Source organism: Phaethon aethereus, assembly GCF_964289735.1.
Source record: "Phaethon aethereus genome assembly, chromosome: 28".
Lineage (NCBI taxonomy): Eukaryota > Metazoa > Chordata > Aves > Phaethontiformes > Phaethontidae > Phaethon > Phaethon aethereus.
Window position 1 is genome coordinate 3816631 of NC_138604.1, and position 25060 is coordinate 3841690.

Below are 25060 nucleotides of genomic sequence, written 5' to 3' on the forward strand. Positions count from 1 at the left end.
AGCCGGGTGGCTGCTGGCTGCGCCCAAGGCTGGGGGAGGCTGGCGGGCCAAGGGGCAATGGCGGGGAGCCCTCGAGGGGCAGTGAGTCCCACAGGGCACTGGTGGTGCTCTGGCAGAGCCTGGAGCTGCCAGGGCTGTCACACAGCTCCTCCATGGTGCTGTAAGGCAGAGTCGTGGAGGAGGCCACAGGGCTGATATTGATAATGCACAATGCAGCAGCCTCATCCACAGGGCTGCTGCTGCCGTAGCCAAAGTAGCGTCCCCCGCGGTAGCTGGTGGCCTGGGCTCCCCCGCGGGCCTGCCCCGCAGGCCGGGGGCGCAGCGAGACCCCCTTGCGCCAGATGGGCTCCTCCTCCTCTGGGGGCAGCTGGAGGTAGGGCTCTGGCTGCGGCCCCGGGGGATCCCGTGGGGGGTACGGCTCTGCCTCGGCGTAGGGCAGTGCCCTGAAGCTGCTCTCCTGTAGCCGCTTGTCAGTCTCCACCACGAAGCGCCCATCAGGACCGCGGCAGATCCGCTCCAGGGGCACATGCTCCCCAACGTGGCTCTCATACACAGTGTACTGGGAGCCAGCCCCGGCGATACTGAGACCCAGGCTGGTGCCGGCCTTCTCACCCCACAGCAGTGTCCGGCGCAGGCTCCGGTAGGGAGATGGCTGCAGCTTTAGCTTCACGGTGCTGTCTGGGCTACCAGAGCCATGAGAATTGCTGTAAGGAAGAAGGGAGCTGCTGCAGCACCTCCATCCTGGCTCTGGGCTCATCCAGCTGCCCCTCGTGCTGGGAGAGCTTGTGCTAGGCATCTGCAGCAGGTACTGTGACCCTGCACTGCTCCCATGGGCTCGACAGACCTGCTCCTGCATTTTCTGATCCTTTCTTCAGCCAAAACTCCCCAAAGGGAGCACCCCAGGGGAGCCCTACCCCATGGCACACCTTGATCCCAGCACCCCACTCTGAAGAGCCACTCTGCAGCCAGTCCTTGGCCAGCAGTGGTGGCCGGGGGGCTGGCTGCTCCCTGGCCCGTCCCTCCGCCCCCAGCCAGCGGCAAGTGAATGATGGGGAGTGTAGCGAGACAGGGAGGGAGCATGGCATGGTGTGACTTACTGTGGAGGTGGAAGCTTCTTGCTGGGGGAGAAGACGAGTGGTGGATCTAGAAGGTTATGAAAACACAAGGGGATCACGTGGCAAGCAACGCAAAGTGATGATGAGGAGGCAGTGGCAGCCCTACTACCACTCCTGGTGAGCCCCCCCAGCCCTGGGCTGGCTTATCCCCTCCCTGGGCACTGGGTGCTGCCACCCTGCACATGGTGCTTCGAGCTCTCTGGGAGCCCTGGGATCCAGGTGCCTGCGTCTGGCCAGCAGCTCCTACCTTGTCTTCGCTTCTGGATACGGGCGGCACGCCGGCGGTTCATGATGCAGGCGGCCATGGTGCTGAAGATGACAGCTACGCTGAGGAAGCAGATCCCCCCGATGACGCCGGCCAGCACCGGCTGTGGCAGGAGCTCTGGCAGCTGGGTGCGAGACGGATACACCTCCATGCCTGGGCCAGACAGGAGATGCCATCAGAGGCTCAGTTACCCGCAAGAGCACACCAGTACAGTGGGCACAGCCTCCCTCATGTCACCAGCACCACAGGGATAACCAGCAAAGCCTTGGCTCTCTCGCCCCTTGGGGTTGGTCTGCCTTTGGGCAGACCCATGCCCTCTGCTGTGCTCGGTGCCAGGAGCAGGGATGCTCTACACAGAGCTCTCCTGCTACCTGGTCCATGAGACCAAAGTCACGCCAGATCCACACATGGAGATGGGTGTTCCCACGGCATTAGCTTTGGGGGTCCTGCTCTAGGCACTGCATCCCCTTGGTCTAGCAGCAGGGACACTTGGGGGTGGGAGCAGCATGAAGGGGTTTCTGTTTGGGAAGATCCTAGATCATGCCAGGCATTTTACACCTCTGGTTTCTGTCCCCAGGGCAGGAAGAGCAAGTGGGTGTCAGCCCAGGCCTTACCTGCTGTGGAGACATTCACTGTATTGCTGGGATCACTGATGTAGCTGCCAGCAAAGGCCACCAGTCGGAACTCGTAGAAGACGTCCTGAGGGAGCAGAGGGCCATTAACCTTGTGGGCACAGGGCTGCAGAGCCACTCGCCAGATGTGCCAGCTCCAGATAGCAGCGACACAGATCTGACCCCCTCCCTTGCTGTGTCCCCCGAGAGCTGCCCTGCAGCCAAGGAACACCTGGCGAGATTCTCACCTTGATGAGTCCTGGCACCAGGACCTGGGTCTTCGTGCTGGGGATGGAGCGGTCCAGCACCTCCCAGCCGCCCCTGTCCTGCCGCAGCTCCAGCGCATAGCCGCTCAGTGCCACCGAGAACTGAGATGGGGGCTCCCACTGCAGCAGGACCCCACGCACAGTCTCGTTGGCAGTCAGAGCCTGCGGTGGGGACAGGAAGATGCTCATGGTCATGGCCGGTGGTTCTGGAGGCACTGTGGTCACTGGGAAGCCTGAGGATAAAGGGACACTGGTGTGGGAGCTGATGCGGGGGGACAGCAGGGCAGAAACAGGAGCCTCCCATGTGCTTGAGGGCTCTGCAGGGATGGGGGCTGCTTTGGGGAGCACATGGGCCCCCTCTTACCCTTGGGCACGGAGGTGACAATCTGGCTGAAGGGCCCACTGCCCAGCTTGTTCTGAGCCAGGACGCTAAACTGGTAGCTCATGTCTGGCTGCAGATTCTCCACCAAGAGGTGCTGAGCCCCCACTGGCACCGAGAGTGACACCCAGTCATGATGGGCCCGGGGTGGATGCTTCACCCTGAGGAGATGTGGGACCCATGAGTCCAGAGCTGAGGGCCTCAGGTGGGACACCAGACCCTGCCCGCAGTGGAGACTCACAGTGGTGTGTACCAGACGCTGAACCTCTGGAAAAAACCTCCGTCAAACCCTGGCTCCCAGGAGATGTTGGCTGCCAGCAGAAGTGGGAGCACAGAGATATTGGTGACAGCGTGAGGACTGGTACCTGGCAGGGGAAGCAGAGAGAAGACCTATCAGACTGGGCAGCTTGGAAAACATCCATGCAGGGGCCTTTCCACCCCTTCCACCTGATATCGTCCACCCGACATCATCCATCCCAGGGCAGCAGCACCCATCAACGATGCCTGCCCACCAGGGACCAGCAACTTACCCAGCACATGGACGGAGGTGGTGGTGCTGACACTGGCCACCTGGTTGGTAGCCGTGCACTCCCAGACCCCATGCTGCTCCTTGATGAGTGGGCGGAAGACAAGGCTGCTGTTCCCATCCACCTGGGCGCTGCTCTTCCCCACACTGCCCACCTGCACGACGAGGCACAGACATGCTGACTGTGGGCAGCCACCCAGCTCACCCCACCGCAGGGCTGGGACAGCTGCTCTGCAGCAACCCTACAACACCAGGCCCTCAAGGAAAATGGGGACTTGACGTGATCCACCACCCTGGGGCTGGTTTAGGAGCTAAGGGGCAGGATTTTGCCCTGGTTTCTTAGAGGGCAACACAAGCAAAGTGCCCTGAACCCCTTTGCCCGCAGGAACCAGGAGAGATGTGATCCTGCAGCATCTGTGGAGACACTGCCCTAGAGTGATGCCCAGAGTCCACAAGCAGTGTCCCCCTCCCAGGAGGGCTCAGCTGGTTCCCCAGAGTGTAGGCTCCTACCTTCAGCCAGGTGACAGTTGGGGGGGGATCCCCATGGGCCACGCAGGGGATCACCAGCTCCCTGCCCACCTCCTGGAAGTACTCCTCCTTGGGGCGCACCGTGAAGGCGGGGGGGTCCTGGAAGACAGGCAGGCACAGTGCGGGGCTTGGGGGCAGGCAGGAAGGGGTGCAGACCAGCGGCAGGGCAGGACAAGCATGCAGCACACCTGGTCTGCTTGGCACAGCACGGTGGGAGCAGCCTGGGTGAGGGTCTTGGGCAGTGTGCCCACCTGCCCAGCCTCACCTTCAGCAGGACGCGTGTGGGCTGGGATTCGCCAGCGGTGCCGTAGCTGTTGTACGGGGTACATGTGTACACTCCCAGCACATCATCGTTCCCCGTCGCAATGATGATGGAGCCGTCCGGTCTCAGAGACCAGCCAGGGAGCTGGGAGAGGGGGGTGTAGTGTCAGGACAAGGGGCTTGGGGGGTGGGAAGGCAGGGGTGGGTGCAAGCTGCGGTACCTTGTTCAGCTCCAGTGGGTGCCCATCCCTCGTCCAGGTGACGGAGAGCAAAGGGGGGTTGGCCCTGGTGGGGCAGTGGATCACACCCTGCATCCCCTTGGGCAGGTGGGTCTCTGAGAGCATGGTGGTCACCTGCGCTGGATCTGTGAGGACAAACAGGGTGCCAAGGACTCCGTGAGGATGGCAAGGAGCTAGGGTCCCCGTGGCAGCTGAAGGGGCACCCTCTTCACACCATGGCCTGCAGAGACCACCCAGGGCTGGCCCAGCAGGGCCTCTCCACGAGAGAAGCTGGTGACAGCATGGCCTGGGCTCACAAAGGGCTGTGGGGCTCTTTCTTACACAGCACTGTGACAAAGGCCGAGGCAGAAGGCGGCTTCCACAGCCCATTGCTGGGCATGCAGGTGTATTTGCCAGTGTCATCTGGGGTCGTTCGCTGGAGTAGGAGACTCCCATCCACCAGGACGCGGACCCGAGCTCGGAGGCGGCTGCAAGGAGGAGGGCAGTGCTGACTGGTGCAGCTGGGACCGTCCCCACCACTCTGGGATGAGCGACACCCCCACCATGCATGCAGCCAGCCCATCACACTCAGATCCAGGCTTTGCGGGGCCACAGCAGCCTGATGGCCCCAGGACCACTGGCAGGAGCCCGCGGCTGCCTCGGTGCCATCCCTGTCCCTGCTGTACCTGAGGTGGAAGACGTTGCTACTGCCCTGGAACCAGGTGTATGTGAGGTTTCCCGGGTATGCCTCAGCCTGGCATGCCAGAAAGGCATCTTGGGAGATGTTGACGGTGATGTTCTGGGGTGGCACCACGATGATGGGTGGCCCTGCAGTGTGGGGCAGAGGGGATGATGACAGCTGGGGACAGGGGATGGCCCCAGCTGCTCCCAAAGCCCGTCATACCTGCACCTGCCCCAAAACCAACCCCTGTGATGTGTCTCCCTCCGTGCCCTGCAGCAGCACGCAGTGGGGTGGCCCATGCTGCCGGGGATGGGAGAGCACCCGCTCTTACCCTGCACGAGCACGCGGGTGGTGTGGGTGATGGTGCCCTCCTTGCTAGAAGCATGGCAGGTGTAGGTGCCTGCGCTGGCACGCTCCACGACGGCGATGCTCAGCGTCCCATTCCTCACCTGCAATGACACCAGGTGCATGGCACGGCCACCAAGGGACACGATGCTCTCAGGAATGCGGCGCTGTGAGCAGGGCTGGTGGCAGGAGGTGGGTGCCACCACGGTGGGGCCGGGCGCCTGCTCTCCGGCCAAGCAGAGTCACATTACTCTGCACACCTGGCTGCCCCATGAGACCCTGGCCGAGGTGGGGGACATGCCACAGCAGGGGTAACCAGTGATTTGCCATCCTCACCTGCACTGTGTCCCCACTCTGGACAGTCAGGTTGCTCCTCTTCCAGATGACAACAGGCTGGGGGTTGCCGACAGCCGTGCAGGTAAGGCTCAGCGTGTCCTGGTCCCGCACCTCCACGAATGCAGGGGGGGTCTCCAGGAAGGTGGGGGGTGCTGTAAAGACAAGTCCAGACCCTCACCCCCAGGTTTGGCCCAGCTGGTCTTGGAAGACCCGTTGGCCCAGTCTGATCCAAGACTGGCTTGGATCCAGTCCCAGCTCTGAAAGATCTTGGATGGTGCTGGGCAGAGCAGTGACCGAGGGTGGGATCAGCTGGTACCGTTGACGGTGAGGTGGATCCAGGTGCCGTTCTGGAAGTCGGCGTCGGTGCTGTGCCGGTCAAGGAAGAGCACGCGGCACTCGTACCAGCCTTGGTCCTCAGCACGCAGGAGGTCGATGCGCAGCGAGGCGCCTTCCTCGATCCGCACACGACCTGCACACCCAGAAGTGGCTGTCACGGCCAGTGCTGCCACCTCAGGGGCAGCTGTGTCCCCAGGCCACCTGCCTCCCTGGGGCGCCTGCCAATGCTGCAGGCTCAGCAGCTTCCCCGGGGAGCGGGGCCGGCTGCCCCACTTGGCAGCAGCAGGGTCTGCCTGTGCAGCCAGGCTGCGCTTGGGCTGCCTCGGCCAGCGCCACGGGGGGCTGGGAACAGCCGCGGGACAAAAGCCAGGTCAGCCGTGCTGCGGTGGAGGTTGGTCACACCAACATTTAGCACTACACCTCCTGCTACTGCTGGGGAAATGGGGGAGGATGTGGCAGTGGGCTCTGCTGCCCACCCCTGCGTAGGGTGGCCTTGGCAGGGACCCCCAGACCCCGGCAAGGTGGGTCCCTGCACCCTGACCATTGCTCCCAGCAGCTGGGCAAGAGAGCTGGTCCCACCGCCCCCTTTGCCTCCCCCTCGAGCTTCCAGCCTGCCTGCGAAACCCATCCCCGCACCCTTCCCCTTGCCTTTCGGGGACCGTTCCCCTGCAGCCTCAGCCGCCCTTTTCCTGAGAAGCCCCCCCGGCTGTCTCACCCTTAGGAGCCCTGCTAAGCCCCAGGCACTGCCGCACCGACCCCTCTCCCTGCAGCACGGGGAGGGGGTCGAGCTGAACCCCTTGCCCACCTTGCAGGGACGAGCGCTACGGATCCCTCAAGGGCCACAGTGGCGGGGGATCTCCAGGGCTGTGGGGCCCTTGCCCTGAGCAGACAGTGGCCCCACACCCCACGGCCTCTTTGATGAGGCGAAGGATAAGGGCGCAAAGCGACAGCGAGCACAGCCCTTTAATCCCCTGGGCTATTATCAGAGCCATAATCGGCTCAGGCGTGCAGCAGGCAATTGGCTCAGCCCCGGATGGGGTGCGCAGCCAGTGGCACCCACTGCCCCAGCACCCCCAGGGCTACACGCCCCCGACCCCACTGCAGGCACCCACGGCCCAGAGAGCTGCGCCAGGCTGGGGACGAGGGTTTAGTCTCAGGCATGCCATTGCCTGGGGTGGCCTCAGTCCCAGCGTGCCGCAGCAGGGCCACAGCCACGGTGGTGGCAGCACCGCACATGGCTCTTGGCACCAGAGCGGCCCACAACGCTCCTGTCGACATGCCAGAGCTCCTCAGGGCCAGCATCTTCCTGAAGCATTTCCAACAAAGCAAGTTTTGCCGAACCTCCCTCCCAGACAGCTCTACCCGGGAGCTCAGTGTCAGAGGTAGCCCCATGCGGTGCGTGAGCCGCTGCAGCCCAAGCCAGGCACCGTGTGGGTGCTACCTGCAGCACGAGGCTGCATCCCACCAGATGAGCCTGGTGAGGAGGAGGAGCGGTGGGACCCAGGCAGGCTGGTTTGGGCGCAGAGGCTAGGCAGTTGAGGGACGGGACCGCACGCTGAGTGCTGGGTCCATGCAGCCCTGTGCAAACCCAGCACACAAACATGTGCAAACCCTTCCCAACAGTGTCCAGAGCATCTTCCAGCTGCTGCAGCCACCCACCCCATCTCCCACCTCTCCCCATGGCCAGCTCCAGCACAGACCCATGGCATCTCTGGCGGCAGGAGATGCCAAGGACAGATGGATGCCTCTGGCAGCATCCCTCACGTGGAGCATGAATCAACACCCCAGGCAAACCTCGAACACGAGGCGGGTGGCAGGAGCAGTGAGAAGGATGGGAGCCACCCATGGGCAAAACATCCATGGGACAAGGGGTCTTCCCACGCTTCACCCCAGAGCAGGCTCCCACGCCGAGCCCCGAGAAACAGGGCAGCGCTGAGAAACCCCATCGCTGCCTGCAGCTGCCGGCTCACAGCCCCAGGAGCCAGGCGGGAGCAGCAGGCTCCTGAACAAAGGTCCCTTTGGAAGGGATCAGAGTGCTCTGGGGATGCACCCAGCCTCCCCTTAATCCCCCGTGCTGGCCCCAGCCCCCTCCTCCTCTTCCACCCCCCAACGGATAACAAAACAGCCACTGCCCTCCAGACCAGCATCCCCCAATGCCTGGCAACCGCCATTCAGAGGGACACAAAGGGGGCTGCAGCCACTGCACTTGCTGCCGGGGATGGGGTGCCCGAGCAGGCGACGAGGCCAGGGACCACAACCCCACTCCAGGTCAGCCGACAGCAGGGGACAGTGGCCCATGACACCATGGTGGACGGTGGCACCTGGGAGAGAGCCGACCCCATTCCCCCAAGAGATCCAAGGGCTCTCACAGAGGTGGCTGCAGCTCACCCCATCCCCAGGATGCCCCAAATTGCCCCACAAGGGACGTGGGTGACAGCAGGGGCTCCCCAGCCCCTCTGGGTGACATCTGAGCTGCTCTGCCTGGGAAGGGCTGGAAGGAGTGGATGCCCTCGCCCTTACCCTGCGCCCACAGCCCTTGTCCTTCCCTCCATCGCTTCCCAGCCCCCCAGAGGATTGAAAACAAGCCACCCTGCTGCCATGGTGACAGCCACCAGGCCCCCCTGCCCACCCACCTCGCCCTCATTACTGCCACCAGCCCCCTTCCCCCAGCACATCCCCCCAGCACTGATCCTGGAGCAGCCCAACCTGCTCCCACCGCCCCCCCACCCCCCGGGGCCGTGCTGGCAGCAGAGACAAGGGGGAGGGCTGAGGGCAGTGCAGGCAGGAGCAGGCAGGATGCTGCCAGGCCCTTTCTGGGTAACCGGAGCTCCTGCAGCCGAGGGGCCCTGCGATGCCCGGCTCAGGTAACAGGAGCCCAGCCCGGGCCTCCCAGGAAAGCAGGTGCCTTGTCATCACCGGAGGGTTTGCTGTCACCGCCGGCCCCTCGGGGCCAGCTCGGGGCTGCTGCGGAGCAGAGGTGTCCCTGGGCACGGGCTGGCAGAGGGGAGAGGCCGAGGCATGCCCTGAAAGAGGTCTCCTCCTGCGCAGCCCGGGAAGAGGCAGCACCGCTCTGCCTGTGGTCAGGCATGAGAGCGGCTGGCTCACACCTCAGGCTGCCGTGCATTTTTTAGGCAAGGGCCAGTTTCGGCGGGAGCGGGCAGGCTCCTGACCTAGTCACAATCTGGCGCTCCAGCCTTCTCCATCCTGTCCCACGGGAGGATTTCAGTGCGTCGCTGCTACAGGCTTTCCAGGCCAGGCTCAGCCCAAAGCCAGCTACCAGCCCCTCCCCTCCTCCCCAGCCATCCCCTATTCGAGGGACGCTCCCGTTGTCCTCACCTCTGTGCTCACAGGGATCCCTCAAGGTCTGCCACCGCTTCACTTAAAATATCCCATAAAGAGGAGAATATCCACCTCCCACGCCGCAGCCCTTTCCCAGCGCAGCTTTGCTCCAAATCCCAGCCAGCCCAGCACCGCCAGTTAGCAGCTTCACCAAAATCCCCTCCCTAGGCTCAACCTTCAAGCGACCCACATGAACCAAAGCGGCAGTGTGCTAGTGCCTGGGTGTCCACGGCCTCTGGCACAAGGCACCCTGCTGTCATCGGCCCCAGACTGGTGCAGCAGGCCGGACGGGAGAGCCAGGGCAGCATGGCAGGCAGTGCCACGATGCTGCAGCCTGCGTGCGGGCACTTGGCTGTCCCACTCCCAAGCGCGTGGTGCTGAGGGAGGCCTCGGCAGCCAGATGCTATGATGATGGGAGCAATGGCTGGTGTGCTGGGAACCTACCTGGGGAGCTTCTCCCACCCTCCATCCCAGAGGGGATCCCTCCCACTGCCAAGCTGGGCCAGGGGCTGAGTCTCCTCTGTCAGCTGGGTGTCCACAACCCTTCTGCCTCCTACTCTGGCCACCCCTAGAGCTGCTGCATAAGGAGGGGACTCTGGCCTGCTGTGGAGACCTCCCCAGCCCCACAGTGTGCCCTCCTGCTGCCCAGAGCCAAAGGGAGAGCCCTGCACTTCCCCACTGCCCCAGGAGCGTGATTAATGTGGTCTGACAGCAGCAGCTCTGGGCTGGGGCCCAGCCAAGGCAAGCAGGGACGTGGGACACCAGAGCCAGCCCGGCCAGCCTCATGTGCTGCCCCGGGCCAGTCCCAGCCCAGAGACTGGGGCCAGAAGGGCTCCCCAGGACCCCATAACCCGGCCGCGGGACTTACCAATGTACTCTGGGTCCACCCGTGGTGAGTAGAGCCCAAACTTGATGAAGATGGGGAGGACGAAGCCGAAGCGGACCCACTCGATCACATAGAGAGGGGGACGGGCCTCGTGGGCGTCCAGGAGGTCGCAGCCCAGCACTGTGCTCTCCCCAACTCGCCCCACCACAGCCTGGGACTCGCTCTGGCCGCTGCCTGCCGGGACCAAGGCGGGAGAGGTGAGCCCCGCCAGCGGGACGGGAACCTGCCCTCCTCCCGAGCCCCCCAGCCGGCGGCCCCGGCCGCCCCCGGCTCCGCGGCATCGAGAGAGGCACCACGTGCGCTGTTGCCGCCGCCACCCGCGTCCCGGGGGCCCGGCACCAGCCAGACCGGCCCCGCCGGCAGCGCGGCCGCTCCCGCCCCGGCCCCGCCTCGGCCCCCCCCCCCCGCCGCGGGCGGGACGGCGGCCCCTTACCCTCAGCGCCGGCGAGCAGGCTGAGGACGGCGGCGCGCAGCCACCACCGCATAGCCCAGGTCCCCCCCTCAGGCGGCTTCCGCGGCGGCCCCGGCGGGGGCCAGCAGTTGGTCACCGGGGATCGGCGCGGTGTCTTCGGGGGCCGACGGAGTACCGGCGCCTCAGGGCCCGCGGACCGGCGGGCTCCGCCGGGCTGCCCCCGGCGCACCGGCCCCGGGCGGGGGGCGCTGGCGGCTCCGCGTCCCACCGCTCCTCATGCCCGTCCCGCGGCGGCTCGGCTCGGCGCTCCGCTCTGTCCCCACACTCCAGCCGCCACCGCCGGGCGGCCACCAACAAACTCGCGGCGCCAGGAGGGGCCGCCCCGGGCCACGCCCCCGCCCGTCCCCCCGCCCCGCGCCGCCCGTTGCCACGGTGACAGCCAATCAGAAGCCCGGTACCGGGCGCCCCCGAGGCGGCCAATGGTGGAGGGGGCAGCAGGAGCCGCGGGGGCTGCTGGGAGTTGTAGTTCCGGCGGGGGGGGGCCACGGGTGGGACAGGGCAAGGGTGCGCGGGCGGGACACTGCTGCGGGGTGTGATACACCAGTGGGACACGGGCACGGGGCGTGTGCATGACACAGGCGTGTGTGACCAGGTGTGTGACACCTGTGTGCCTGCATGCTGCTTGGCTGGGTGCATCAGCAATGCATGGCGCCCACCCGGGCCTGCTGCAGGCTGAGCCCTGCTGTGCCGAGCCAAGCCGGGCCGTGCTATGCCATGCTGAGCCCTCTTCTGCCATACCACATCAAGTCATACCACGCCAAGCCATGCTGTGCTGAGCCGTGCTATGCCGTGCCACACCACACTGTGCACAGCCCTGCAGCGGGCAGGCAGTGCACGTGGAGGCACAAGGCACCCCCATGACCACCATCATGCCAGGGCTCCCCACCTGCCCTTCCCTATCCCAGCCGTCTCCTCTCTAATCCCACCCTAAATGTGTCCCTGGTGCAGGGACGGCCACTGGTGTGGTGTCCCTATCCCGCCAGGCTGAGCCGGAGCTGGGCTGCCCGCCAGTCTGGGGGCTCTGGAAGGCCTCCTGGGACATGGGCAGACCAGGACAACCCCCACATCCTGTCGCCACAATGGACCCTGGCATTGAGGGTCGAGCATGGCCATGCCAGACCGTTTATGCTGTGCCAGGCCCTGCTCTGCAGCACTGCTGAGTGCCGGGAGTGGTGCTGAACACTGGGTTGGGGATGCTGGGCCAAACCCCGCCGTCCTGGCCCCCCTTCCCTGGGGCAGGGGGGTCTGTGGTCCCCCCCGTCAGCCCGGCCTGGCCCGGCCCCCTGAGCCTGGGAGACTATTAAGGACAGAGCTAAAGTAAGAGGAGTTAGTAAGTAATTCTGTGGTTAAGCTGCTTTCCTGCATCTCACAGGCCCATGTGAGTCCTGCAGCTCCCTCGGGCTTAGGTGCTGTGGCTGGACAGCGCTGCCCCGTCCCCCGTCATACCTGTCTCTGTCATCCCCATCCCACTCCCTGCATGCAGGGCTGGGTCCCCAACAGCCACTTGTGCCCCAGGCAAGGGGTGCAGGCAGAATTGAGCACCTGCAGGTGGCCCCATGTCCTGATGTGGCGTCACAGCCCACCAGAGCCATGGCATTGCTCATGGGACATGGGTGCTTCTCGACTCCCCACCGGGGAAGGGGCATGGGGCACAGGGAGAATTGGGGACTGCTTTCTACACCTGCTTTTTGGGATGCCCCACACCCTGCAGTGAAGACCCCCCCCAGTCATGTCCTCTGCCCCTGCCAGTCCAACTCCAGGCCCTGCGGGAGGAGCCAGGTCCAGAAGAGGGACACGCCAGGGTGCTACAGCTGCCCCGAGACAGTCAGTTGCCCCCAGCCACAGCTCTGAGCAGGGCACAGCCGTGTTGTCAGTGGTGCCCGGTGCCACCACACTCATGCTTTGTTCCTGAGGGAAGACGACATTATGGTGTTTCAAAGCAACATTTGGGTGCTGTGGAACTGCCTGGCAGAGGCGACTGGCCCCACCAGCCTAGGGTGTGGACGTGGTGCTTGTGCTCAGTGACTGCCAGGCGCTTCTAGCCATGTGCCGCATGCCCGGGAACAGGGACGGTGACACTTCTTCCACTTAGGATTTAAATGCCACCAAAGTTAGGAGCAGCTGAAAAGAGATTTTCAGGATCGGACTTTTGGACAGAGATGTCTAAATTCCATCCAAGCTTCATTTTAAGCATCAACATCCTGTGCCGGCACCTGTGCGCAGCATCCATGTAGCATCACAGCTTTGGCGGGCAACCAGCTCTGGGGCCTGCCTGCCGGTGCACAAAGTGCAGCTGCTCGTGCTCCGCAGGGGCTGAGGCCAGGCAGCGACCTAAGAGCCAGCAGCCCCACATCCTGGGGTGCAGCTGCTGACCAAGCCGGGTGGCACAGCGGGGTGGCAGGGAACCCACCAGGGATGCAAGTGCGTGTGCTGCCTGCCACACACAGACCTGGAGAGAAGCCACATGGGAGTCCTTTAATGTGAGAGGGGAGACACAGCAGCACCTTGGGGCTGGGAAAGGCCCCCCACCATTTCACAGCAACTGTCTCCATCGAACCCGTCTAGCACACGCTGCCCAGGGAGATGTTTGTGCTCACGCCTCCTTGCTGTCCTCTCCAGCACTGTGGTGGGGCAGATCCCGCTGGTAAGCTGGGCTTTGGGAGCCGCAGCTCCCCTCCCGCTTGCTGCACCTGGCACACCACCAGCTGTGGCCCTGGTGCAGCATGGGGAGTCCCTCCAGGGAGGGAAGTGTCACAGAGACAGGACTCCCCGCTGTGGGGCTGCACCTACCAAATGCTGTGGCAGAACTGGATCACGGCTTGCTCCTGCTCCTGCGTCTCGATGGAGCCGGGCCGCAGCCGCCGGATCTCCCGGATGGCGTCGCCACCACTCATCTTCAGAACCTTCACCAAGTAGCAAGCCAGCATGGTGCCCGTCCGGCCATGTCCCAGCATGCAGTGCACTGCCACAGCCTGGCCGGCAGCGCCGCACCGTCAGCTCGCACTGGCATGGAGGCATGCGGGTGTCCCTGCTGCAGCCCCCCACTGCTCCCCAGCATCACCCCTTGGCAATACAGGCGCTGCCTGCCTTGGCCTTACCCCCTCCATGTAACCTCTCCTCAGGTGCCACCTCCGCCCTCCCGAGGTGTCACCCTCTGTGGTGCCAGCCTCTCGGCACTGCCTCCCCAGCGTGACGTGCCCGCCGCCATACCTCCCCACGGGCATTGGCCTCCTCCACCAGCTGCAGGAAGCTCTGGATCTGCCCGGGCGTCGGGGGGCTGAAGTCAGGCACGCGGAGCCGGTGGAGCCGGATGGCGGGGCAGCAGCCGTGGTGTGGCGGTGCCCGCTCCGACAGCGACACCAGGTGCCGCACACCCTGGCCCAGCAGGAACCGGTAGTGGCCTGGCTCCCGTGGCATGGCCAGGCCCGCCAGCTGCCCCTCCGCCACCCACGAGAAGTTGGGGGGCTCGGGTGCCCCCATAGCCTGCAGGGACCGGTACCGTGGGCCTGTGCCACCACGTTCCCTGGGGACCCCGGCCAGACCAGACCCCGGGAGACTGTTGCCAGGACCCCCAGTTCAGGCCCCCCAGGAGACCATGGCCAGACTCCCCAGGACCCGCTGGCCAGGACCCCAGGTCCCCCAGTACCACCCCTCCTGGAGAACGCGGCCAGGCCCACAGGTCCCCCGCCACAGTTCAGGCCCTCCCAGATACCCGGGCCCGTCCCCCCGACCGGGCCCGTCCCCCCCGGCAGCACCGGCCGGAGGACACCCGTAGGCCGCACCGCCCGGATCCGGCCCCCGCGGCCTGCCCCGAGCGCGGCCCCGCACCGCCCCGGCCCGGCCGATCCCCACAGGCCGCCCCCAGCGGGCCCGGGCCCTTCCCGCCCCGCCGTACCGGGGAGACCGCGCGGCGGCGGAGCGGAGCGGGCCCGGGGAGCGTCTGCAAGGAGCGGCGGCGCGGGCGGGCGGGGACCGTCCGCCAGCCGCGAGGCTGCGCCAGCCGCCGGGGCACGGGGCTCCGGCTCCGCCCGGCCCCGGCCCGGGCCCCCGTCTGTGCCCGGGGGCTGGCCTGGGTGAGCGTCCCCCCGCGCCGGGCAAGGGAGTGCCCCCTCTCTGTGCCCCGGCTCGTCCCCGGCCCCGCTGGCCCCGCTGGCCCCCAGACAGGAGCGGGGCTGGCGGCAGCACCCTTTCCTGGCTCGCCCCCCTTCCTCCTCTCCTGTTCTCCCTCGCCCTAATGAGTTTTCTGGGCCCCAGTTAACTACCTGGACCACACTGAGCTCTGGCGGGCTTCCGTTTGCCCGGCAAAGACCATTGCTGCTGCTTTTCAAATCCTCTTCTTTATTTATGTGATGCCCGGTGGCTTTGAGGGGTTACACAGCAGGGAAGTACACAGCCCCCATGGCAATCGCAGCTTGCCCAGCACTTGCTGGACACCAGGAATGGGAGTGTAGCAGTGCACCGGCCCCGCACTGTGCACCAGGTGTCCGGGCTTCAGGTACACCTCGCCCACGATCTCGGGGGGGAAGTTTCTCCAGCCAAAGACGGGGGCTTTGTCAGGGCTGCTGTGCGTGGCCGCCATCACCCCCAAGGTGGAGCTCCCCGTGTCCCACATGTACACGGGTGAGATTTCCCCCACAAAGAACTGCTGGGCGTCGAAGCTGCCCCTGAAGGCGTCCTGCTTTTGCCCCAGGACAATGGCTGCCTCCGCCCCCACTGTGTGGCCCCTCAGCTGCCCCGTGGCACTGCCGAGCCCCGCCACCAGCACGGCTGTGGTGGGGGGAACTGCAGAGCCACCGTGCCGTGGCCCTGGGGCTGCTCAGGGTCAGTGCTGGGGTGAGCGCGGCTACACAACAGTGGCGTTTGCCTGTGGCCTTCGTCCCCAAGGGCCCGGGAGCACCTACCCGTGGGACTGTTTGGCAATCCGAGGAGGGGCCCAGGGCTGGTCTGCCTACCAGCCTGCAGACCCAGCAGGGTGGCAGGGAGCCCCGGGACGGCGGGTGTGCATGGGGGACAGGCATCGGGGACGGGTCCCTTGTCCCAAGGGGCTTGCGCTGAGCCCCTGCCTGCCCGCCCCTAATCACTTCTGCAGTTTTGTGTGTGGCTGGGCAGCACTGGAGCTGGTGGATCCATGTCCCGCCCGCATGAGAGCTGGCCGTGGGGCAGCTTGGGGGTGTGGGGAAGGCCAAGGGTGCCCCAGGCGTCAGGGACAGGTCGGTGGAGGGTGCTGGCGCTTGGGGAGACCTTGCCAGGCTGAGTGGTGCCCCCAGCCCTCCCCAGCTCCATCTGAGCCCTGTCCCGACTGGAGCTCCCTGGCTGGGGCACGCAGACGACACCTTCTTCTTGGTGGGTTGTAGAGGCGAAGGGATGATGGGGATGGGGAAGGGAGAGCAGGGCCTAAGGCCGCCCCAGCCACGGATCCAGCCAGCTCTCATGGCCCCAGCACCTCCCGGAGCCGGGGTTTCACCACCACATCGCCCTTCACTTCGTAGCTCAGGCTCTTCCAGGCCAGGACGGCGGGCGGCAAGCGCAGGGACTGGTAGGCAGCTCGCATCTTTTCTGGGGACAGCCCCATGTCCCACAGGTAGACATCGGCCAGCTCACCCGAGAAGGAGTTGTAGATGTCGAAGCCGCCCCCAAAGGCATCCTGCTCCTGCCCCAGTAGGATGGCCACCTCTGTCCCCACTGTGTAGCCCCTCTGCAGTCCCTTGCGGGGCCAGGGCTTCCCGTTGAGCCAAAACTCGGCAATGCCGGTGGCCGACTCCCAGCTAGCGCAGACATGCTCCCAGTCCCCGCGTCCCTCAGGGACGCGGAAGGTGACGAACTTGCCCCCCACGTAGAGCCGGTACTCACTGGGCTTGGGCTTGAAGAGGAGGATCTCGTTGTCCTGTGCCTTGGTGGCGTAGGAGAAGAGGCTGTAGGGCCGGGTCAGGTCGGTGTAGGACCGCAGGCACACAGTGAAGTTCTGCAGTGGCTGCTCGAGCTTGGCCCTCACCACCACATAGGCATCGCTGGGGTCCTTCCGGAAGATGAACACCTTTCTGTACAGGTCTGGGGGTCGAGAGAGGGGATGCGGTGGGAGGTTGGGGTGTCCTGCAGTCCCCTCTAACTGCCTCTGAGCCTTCCTCAGCTCCTCCCAGTGACTCTGCACCCCTGACATCCCCTCTGCTGAGGCCAGCCTTGCTTCAGCATCCTCCAGCCCCACTGACTGGGCTCTGGCACGAAGCAGAGGGCTCCGAGAGCTGCTGCCATGTCCCCCCTGGACCTGCCCCATGCTGTGCCTGCTCCTGTCCCCTGGCATTGCCCCTACCTTCCTGGGCCAGGATCCCCGAGACCCCGGCCAGAATGGCAAGCCAGAGCTGCAGCTGGCCCATGGTCCCAGGCACTGAGGTTGGTCCCGGGAGAGGAACTGCCTCAGTGCAGGGCTGCCGCCCCACCAGATTTATTGGCCCGGAGAGTGGGAGGGGACCCGTGTCCCCCTCAGTCCCATCTCCGGCAGCCTGGCATACCCGGGAGGAGCGATTTCATGCCATCATGCGGCCGTGCCGCAAGACACTAGGTCACCCGCCTGCACGGGGCTCCCTTGGAGCTGTGCCCACCCCGGACGCGTGGCTTCACCTCGGTCCTCTTGTCTCAACCCCCAGGCAAACCCACTGTGGGAGCAACTGGGTTGCAACGAGGGAAAGCTGCCCCTGGCCCCCTGGCCCCGACCCACAGCTTTCAGGCACATCCATGGGCTCCGCTCGCCCTGTCCTGGCCAAAGGGACGGAGCCCAAGCCCAGAGCCATGGGCACCAGGTGGCAGAAGAAACCGCAGCAAAGCCGAGTGGCAGAGGGTCGGGCATCCTCTGAGGGCGTCCGTGCCTCCTGCGAGCAGATGGGGCTGGCACACAGCGTGCTGTGCCCCGTGCCCGGGACTGCCTTGCTTGGGAAGGAGGAGGATTTCGTCTGCTCTGGGCTCCACAGCGATGGTGCTGGGTTGGCTGGCTGCTGGGCTGGGGTCCGGGCTGGGATCTGGGCTGGGGATGTGGGGCCATTGCATGGGTACACTGCAGGTACACTGCAGGATGCTCAAAAAGGGTGCAGCCACCAGTGTCCGAGAGCATCTTGCTGTTGCCCCCTTTTTGGGGACGATGTGGGCTCATTCCCCACAAAATCAGTCCCTCAGTTTACCAGGGATGAGCCCCCAGGTCCCGCAGGGCTTGGCTGAGCTGGGACAGCTCCTTGTGTGCCACCGATCCCTGCCCTGGACCCCGTGGGTGGGCAGGTCCCAGCGTGTGCTTGTGCCCCTCCATCGCCCCTCTCCGTCTCTATGTCCACACCCATTTCACATCCTGTGTGCCTTGTGACCGCACGCGGCCGTCCCTCGTGGACCATATCTCAGATGCCTCCAGCACTGGATATAAATCACCCCACTTCCTGCTAATAAGTAGCAGGGCTTCATTAAGAACTTTTCCTGCTAATTTGGAGACACGAGGAGCACATGCCTCCCACTTCCCGTCCCTTGGCCCGCGGGAGCCTGGCTGGAGGTGATGGGTGTCACCCCCTCTGCCTCCCCCCGCAACTCCCAGCCCCTGCCATTAATTGAGCTTGGCGAGTGGCTCTGATACACGTTTATATTGTATATAATTCCCATCGGCTGATCTTGGATGTGACACTTATCTCAGCTTGTCAGGAGTGAGTGAAGAATCCCCTGACGCTTCACATCGCCGCTGCCTTTTCTGCCTGCTGAAACCTCCCCATGGAGCTGGCGGGGGCTGGGGCAGAGCCTCGGGGTCCCCTCGGGGTCCCCCTGGGGCAGGGTGTGCAGGAGCCTGGGGCTGACACCCCCCCGAAGCTTGGGGGAGATGCTTGAGGCACCTCCATTGAGCAAATCGGGGTTTCGGGCCCCAAACAGTGGGGCTGAAACCCCAAGGAAGGGGACGGAGAGAGGGGAGGAGAGGCACCAAGCCGGGCACATAATGGGCCCACGTTGCCCTCCCCTGGGTCCTTGGGGAGTGTTGCCTGTGCGGCAGAAGCTGTGGGGCTGGTGGGGACACTGTGGGGAGAGGGGATGGTGGGGAAACCAGGGGCCGGTCTGGAGCCCTCGGCTGCAGTGCCAGGAGCTCAGCAGCTGCCGCGGGCGCCTGCCCTGCGGTGGCAGAGCTGGGCGGCGAGCAGTGCGGCGGGCCCCAGGCAGCAGTGCAGCACCCCCAGCCCCTCGCTCAGCCCCAGCACGTAGTCAAAATGCTCGAAGGTGCCACAGGTGGGCTGCAGCAGCCGGGCATGCAGGAGGAAATCCACGGCCAGCCCCACGCCGTAAGGCACCCAGAGCCCAAAGAAGAGCCAGCTCACGCCGACGCCTGGCTCCCAGCCCGCCCTCAGCCGCGGCACAGCCAGCATAGCCGCCAGCAGCACTGCCGGCAGCAGCAGGAAGAGGCAGAGGGAGAGGGCGAGGTGCAGCAGGTACGCTGGGGAGAGGACGTCCACGTTCCGGCGGATGCAGCTTGTCTCCGGGGCAGCCACTGTGCCGCTGGTGAGAGCTGCTGGTGTCGCCAGCAGCAGGGCCCCAGCCCACACAGCCACAGTTAGCCGCCGGCTCCGGGGGTCCCAGCGGCACCAGGCGGTGCTGCAGGAGCCACTGCCCACCAGCAGCCCCTGTGCGAAGAGGCTCCAGTGCCACAGCAGATGGGTGAGCCGGCACAGCCCTGTGCCCAGCCGCCAGCCCTGCCCGATGCCCACCGCCACCGGTGGCAGCAGGGCGGCGAAAAGACCCATCCCCACCGCCAGCTGGGCCACCAGCGCTCGGCTCTGGGGCCAGCCCCAAGCGTGGGGCCGCCTGGCCAGTGCCACCAGCAGCGTCCCAGTGCCTAGGGTGGCTGCGGCACAGGTGATGGCCAGGAAGGTGGGGACCACGCGCTGGAAGAGGGGACAGTACTGGTTGTGGCAGGGTGCAGCATCGTAGTCCGGGGAGGTCATGTTGCTGTCGTCGTAGGAGAGGTTGCCCAAGATCGCCAGCAGGTCCAGGGAGTTTTCGCTCTCCAGGACGCTGGGGCTCTGTGAATGAGACCAGTGGGTGTCAGGCAGGGACATACCACAGGTGCCCGCATCCCGTGGCACTGCTTGAGACATCCCCTCCGACCGGCCGCTGCTCCCTGCCATGGAGCTGCTGCCCCGCTGGGTGCTGGGGGATTCATGTACAGCCCTGGTGCATGCTGAGCAGGGCGATTTATCAGGGAGGGACATGCTGCGGGGAGGGGGGAGGCCGCCTGCAGCTGATACCTCGGGGGTGCAGCATTGTCCTGAGCTGGCCCCACTGTACACGAAAGCACAAATTTTTTTACAGTCTCAAAGGAGGGTTGCAGACCCCCAGTGTGTGGCTGCAAACCCCACTGAGCCATCTGCAAGTGAGTGTTTGCTGGCAGTACCCGCTGTGATCCGCGGCTCTGCTCGCCACTCTGCACACACGTGGCCCCAGCCCTTGCGTCCTGCAGGACGGGAAATCGCTGGGGAGAAGCAGCAGGGGAGGGGAGAGGCACTCACCACCAGGATGCAGTTGCCCATGGCGTGTGTCCCAGGGTGGCACCCGCTCCTCTGTGGCTGGGGTCTCCAATGGGTGCTGTGCGTGGCAGCCAATGCTCAGCCCCGAGAGCTCGCTGCAGGGCGCCGTGCCCAGTGGAGCACGCTCTCCGACGGGTGCCACGCGCAGCGCTGCACTCTCTCCAAGAGCCGTGTTGCACCGTGGTGCCCGCTCAGCTCGCTATCCCTGGGGCTCCACTCCTCCCTCTCGAAAGGGAGGCGAAGGACTGCGGTAACGAGATAAGAGCTGCCTCGTTAATAGCAGCCCTCCTGGCCTGGCAATCCCCTTCGCCAGGGCCTGAAGGAAACAGGCGGGCCACCGCTGCCGGTAAAGCCGGTGAGCCACCAGCGCAAGCCTGCAATTTCTCAAGCAGGAAACAATCACTTCTTGGCAGAACATCTTAAATTAATTAGAAATTGTATTTACAGGTGCCCTGAGTGCGTGAATGCTCCTATTGCTGGCCCAGACTCGGGCGTGTGCGGAATGTCATCCCTGTGTGCAAGCCCGGCTCCAGGGCGCAGGGTGGGTGTTGCGGGTGCAGGATGCGGGCGGCTGCCGGGGGCACCCTGCAGCACAGCCCGGACACACGGTGCTTTCCAGTGCAAGGAAATGCGCAGCTCTTCCTCAGGCCACCCCGCTGGGAGGCCGGATCCGGCGGGGTCACGCTGCGGCACCGGGGCTGAGTCATGGGCTCCCTGGGCTGCAGCGGGCAGCAAGCCCAGCTTGGCAGGGGAACGGCAGAGGCCGGCGGCACTTGGTGGTCCTCATGCCTGGTGGAGCATCCCCCGAGAGCAGTGGGACTGGGGGGTGCTCAGGGGGTTGTGACCAAGGGCTACTGTCATTTAGGCAGGGCTCGTAATTTGGGAGGAGCTGAGGGTCAGGGGCTGGGTGCCTGCGGTGGGGGTCTGGGGGACTAGGTGGAGGGAATTGGGGGGTGAAAGGGCTGGGGGTCTGCACAGGGAGGCTGGGGACAGGCAGCTGATGGAGACCGCGGTTTGCGGGGCTAAGGTGGGGCAGGCATCAAGGGCTTGAGGGGGGCTGAGCTGTGCCTCCGCAGGCTGTGCGACAGCCTCAGCCGTGCCCCTCCCGTGCTGTGGCAGCGGGGTGCGCTGTGTCCCCCCACCAGGCTGAGCCCTCCCCTGGCTTTGGTGCCCCGGCTCCCCATCGTCCCGGGTCTGACCACGACACCTCCCAGGCCCTGGCAGCATCTGACACACCCCGGCAGAAGCAGAGACGCGCAGGCAGGTAACGTATGTAATCCAGATATATTTATAGGATTATTTTCCAAGAGCAGCACAGGATATTAGAAAGGTTATAAAGTCACATCGACGTTTGTTGTCTCCCTTTTATGTACATACAAGAACACAGCACAACAACACAGACCATCCTCTGCCCTGCCCCGCTGCCGCCCCATGGCGTCTCCACAGCTCCCTACAAGTATGGCTTTCGTGTCTATTGAGAGTTCAGTGCTGGCTGAGAAGCGGCCAGAGCCTCGCTGGGGCCAGTGAATGGGAGTGAGCGGGCCTGGCTGCGAACAACGGCCACAAGGTCCCGAATCCTCCTCGCTCCCCCAGCGTCAGCCCTGGCTGTGTCCCGGTTTGGATGCCCTGGGCCCAGCACGGGTGCCCGTGGTGGCAGAGAGTGGGTATGGGCCTGGAGGTCCCCTGCCCGCGTGGCCAACGAGGACCCCCCGCTCCCAAAGGGGCCAGCAAGGCCCAGGGTGCTGGGTGGTACCCTGGGCTCTCCCAGCCACATGGTGACACTGCCCAGCTTTGCAGGGAGGGACAGGAACCCAATGTCCCCTCTCCTCGGTGACAGCGTGTCCCTCATGTCACCGCCCCAGCAGCACCACCTGCCCCATCGCTTCTTCCACCCCGCAGTGTGGCGCATCCACCATCAGTGACACCACGTCCCCCATTGCCTCCCCATGCCGCTGACGGTGTGTGGTGTCACCCCCACGCCAGCGTGTAGCTTCTCACTCCTTCACAAAACTCACATCACCTCTTGCACATGACATGGTGTACCCAACCATCCTGGACAGCCCTGACCTGGTGTACCACAGCTCTGCACACACGTACAACAGGATGTGCCATGGACCCAACGCAGGATGTACCCCACCACTGCCCTCCCATCACCCTAACAAACTTACGGTGTAGTGCAGCTCACAACCGACACTCATCATGCCCCCACTCATGGCTGTTCCTGTTCCTCTACACACCTGTGACACAGCGTATTCATCACCCCAAAAGACTCAACACAGAGTGTACCCTGCCATGCCCCCGGCTTCCCGAAACAGCGTTTTCCACCGCACCTCACACCCGTGACATAACCTAGTTATTCATCAGGGCCTCAAACTCACAAAGTGGTTTCTCCATCATGCTCACGACATGGTGTGTCCCATCACACCTTCAACTACCGGCACAGCAAGTGCACCATCACTGCACCTTCCCGCATGGTCACGTGTCCCACCACAGCCTCACAATGGTCCCCATCACCCCTCGTACTCATCCCACAACATGTCCCTCTTCACACGTGTGACCTGGTGTATCTGTCACCCCTCACCCATGACAGTCTCCATCACCCTCGCGCCCGTGGCAGTGGGTCCACCACTCCCTTGTGTCTACCAAAGCCCTCTGGCTCTTGCTTGCAGACGCAGCCTCACCTTCATGCTCCCACCCCTCCCAGGACCTGTGACACCTGGGGCTGTAGCTCAGCTTCTCGCCATGGCTGTAATCAGCACAACAGGCACACCCAGGGTGAGACCCAGCCCATCCTCTGCTGACATCCGCTGCAGGCAGCAGGTCCCGCTATGACACCATGCCTCGACCTCCCTGTGCTGCATCCTGCCGTATCCCATACTATGCATCACCTCAGAAAGGTCAAATCCTGACTTGTCTCACCAGGGCAAAAGTGGCAACCACCGGCGCCAGCCTCTGGAGCAGCAGCGCTGGGAAGAACCAGCCACGGCTGTGCCCACGCTGCCTCGAAGGGGCACAAACCTCCCTGTCTGACCTCATCTCCCACCTCCCTTTCCCTAGGGACCAGTTAACCCCCTTCCCTCCCAGACACTCAGGTTGTGGCTTTCTTTGTAACAATCTCTTGCATGTAGACTTACAACAAGATTAAAGTGTACTTGAAAACACATCCTTGCATTTTTATTTGAAGGAATTATGTGTATTCAATAGTGGATGTTAAAGATCTTCAGCAAAGCATCAGGTCGCACATTCATACATGCTCAGTGTGCAGTGGTTAACAGCATCGACATCTGCAGTGTTATCTTCGGCAGCAACAGTTGCATCCCTCGGAATGAGCTCGGAGCTACCGTTAGGACTCCAGGCCAATGTCCTCCTCCAAAGAGATGGGCAGGGAGGAACAACATTGAGAAAACCGTAGGTTTTCTTTGCCATGTATGACAAAGGCTTCATGCACTTCTCTCCTGAGGTGCTAACACCCTGCTGCCTGTGTGCTCCTGACACACAACTTAGCCACGGTGAACCTAGTCACATCTGTGCACATGCCACAAATGTGTTGCTCATTCACACCCAGTGCCTGCCACCCAGCCATGCCTCTTCCTCCTCATCTGCTTGTGCCCAGCTCCCTTCCAGCCCCGCTCTCTGTGATGGCTTCCCCATAGGCATCCTCGTGCCATGTGCTCGCAGGGTCTGGATGGGAGCGACATTACCTGCCCCATGGGCACCTGGTACCCCACAGCAGAGGACACAGGCTCTTCCTCTGCCTCCAAGGTGAGGCTACCCACACCACTCAGGTCTTTTGCCCCTTCCGGAAGTGCTCTCCTCCTCCACACAACCTGAAACTGAAGGGGTGCCCAGCTGAAGGGGGGCTCCTGCAAACCCCTTGTGTCCAGACCAAGAGATGCTGGGATCCTGAGAAGCTGGAAAACCTCATCCTGAGGATGAGGGATGGGGTCTGGCTCCCTGCGAGGTGTGGGGTGTCCTGCAGATGCTGGAGTGCATAGCCCCCTGCAGCCCCATCCTCTGGGTGGGTGGTTGGGGTAGGCCAAGCAGACCCTGGGGACATGCTGGAGAGGTCGGGAAAGCTTCTTGGTTTTGTCTTGGAAGAGATAGTGAAACAGGTAGGGTAGGTAGGTAGGGCAAGCCCCCCCCCAAGCCTTCTTGGAGACCCCTGAACTATCAAGACTAACCCTGGGCATTTTTGCCACTGTTGGCTGCAGCCCTTGGGGCGCTGCAAGAGGGAAAGGGCCTCTTCCAAGCTCAGACCTGCCCTGGGAAAGGGCCAGAGAGGGAAGTGGGGCAGACAGCTCCAGGAAGCAGAACCTGGTGGAGCCCCTCTCTGCACTTGTCATGGACCAGAGGAATCCCAGGCCTTGTGCTGTTCTGGGTTGCGGGTTTTCTCCAGCTCAGCTGCTGTGGTGCCACCGGCAGTGTCAGCTCTGGTTGAAGCCACCCTTGGGGTCTAAACCACCTTTCCGGAGGCTCTGGGGGCCCCAGAGCCAGCCCAGTGAAGAGGGAAGGGGTAACGGCCACAGGCCCACTGGACCTCCCGGCTCTGCCCGGTGCTCCCAGCACAGGTGGCCTCCTGCACTGAACATCTCAATAGATGGTTTAAATTGACATTTCCAATCTGAGAATTTGTGAAGTTGGGGCTTCTTCTCTGGATTCACCCCCAAACCTCTGCCCCCCCGCTTCCTGCTGGGGTGGGACTGGGGAGCCACAGTGCTCGGCAGCTCCCAGTCTCTCTGGGGGCCTCAGCAGTTCCCACCCTGGAAGCTCACCCCCCCTTCACACATCTACCGCACAAGGACAGCTCTCCTCCCGAATGGACACTGTTTGACAAGAACCACCAAGGATAAAATCAGGGCAGGGGCCCGGGGTCCCTCGCTGCTCGATCCCAGCTGCATGCCAAGTCCTCGGAGGCAGAGACGCTGCCCAGCGGTATCCTGCTCCTGTCCTGCTAGTCAC

At 64.2% G+C, this 25060-nt stretch overlaps 3 protein-coding genes across 3 annotated transcripts in view; all 3 read right to left on the bottom strand.

Annotated features, from left to right (window-relative positions):
- The window catches only part of IGSF9 (immunoglobulin superfamily member 9), a gene marked incomplete at both ends in the record, with an annotated part of 11078 nt that extends 500 nt beyond the window's left edge, over positions 1–10578 (bottom strand). The window contains 18 exons of the mRNA XM_082011595.1: positions 4–704; positions 1098–1143; positions 1363–1533; positions 1995–2079; positions 2240–2490; positions 2622–2797; positions 2878–3001; positions 3167–3317; positions 3673–3789; positions 3956–4096; positions 4173–4315; positions 4512–4657; positions 4856–4997; positions 5183–5300; positions 5533–5684; positions 5849–6001; positions 10076–10267; positions 10527–10578. Coding sequence (XP_081867721.1) covers positions 4–704; positions 1098–1143; positions 1363–1533; positions 1995–2079; positions 2240–2490; positions 2622–2797; positions 2878–3001; positions 3167–3317; positions 3673–3789; positions 3956–4096; positions 4173–4315; positions 4512–4657; positions 4856–4997; positions 5183–5300; positions 5533–5684; positions 5849–6001; positions 10076–10267; positions 10527–10578 — 3061 coding nt within the window. The remainder of the gene's footprint in view (positions 1–3; positions 705–1097; positions 1144–1362; positions 1534–1994; positions 2080–2239; positions 2491–2621; positions 2798–2877; positions 3002–3166; positions 3318–3672; positions 3790–3955; positions 4097–4172; positions 4316–4511; positions 4658–4855; positions 4998–5182; positions 5301–5532; positions 5685–5848; positions 6002–10075; positions 10268–10526) is intronic.
- Positions 10579–15894: 5316 nt separating this feature from the next.
- Positions 15895–16936, bottom strand: APCS (amyloid P component, serum; the record flags this gene model as incomplete). The annotated part of the gene is made up of 2 exons (XM_082011596.1): positions 15895–16613; positions 16873–16936. The coding sequence occupies 2 exons, from the start codon at positions 16934–16936 to the stop codon at positions 15994–15996; spliced, it is 684 nt and encodes a 227-aa protein (XP_081867722.1). The 3' UTR covers positions 15895–15993.
- Positions 16937–18552: 1616 nt separating this feature from the next.
- On the bottom strand, positions 18553–20104 carry ACKR1 (atypical chemokine receptor 1 (Duffy blood group); the record flags this gene model as incomplete). Its single annotated transcript, XM_082011735.1, has 2 exons — positions 18553–19597; positions 20084–20104. 2 exons carry the CDS (start codon positions 20102–20104, stop codon positions 18668–18670), a joined length of 951 nt encoding a protein of 316 aa, XP_081867861.1. The 3' UTR covers positions 18553–18667.
- Between the last annotated feature and the right edge of the window lie 4956 nt (positions 20105–25060).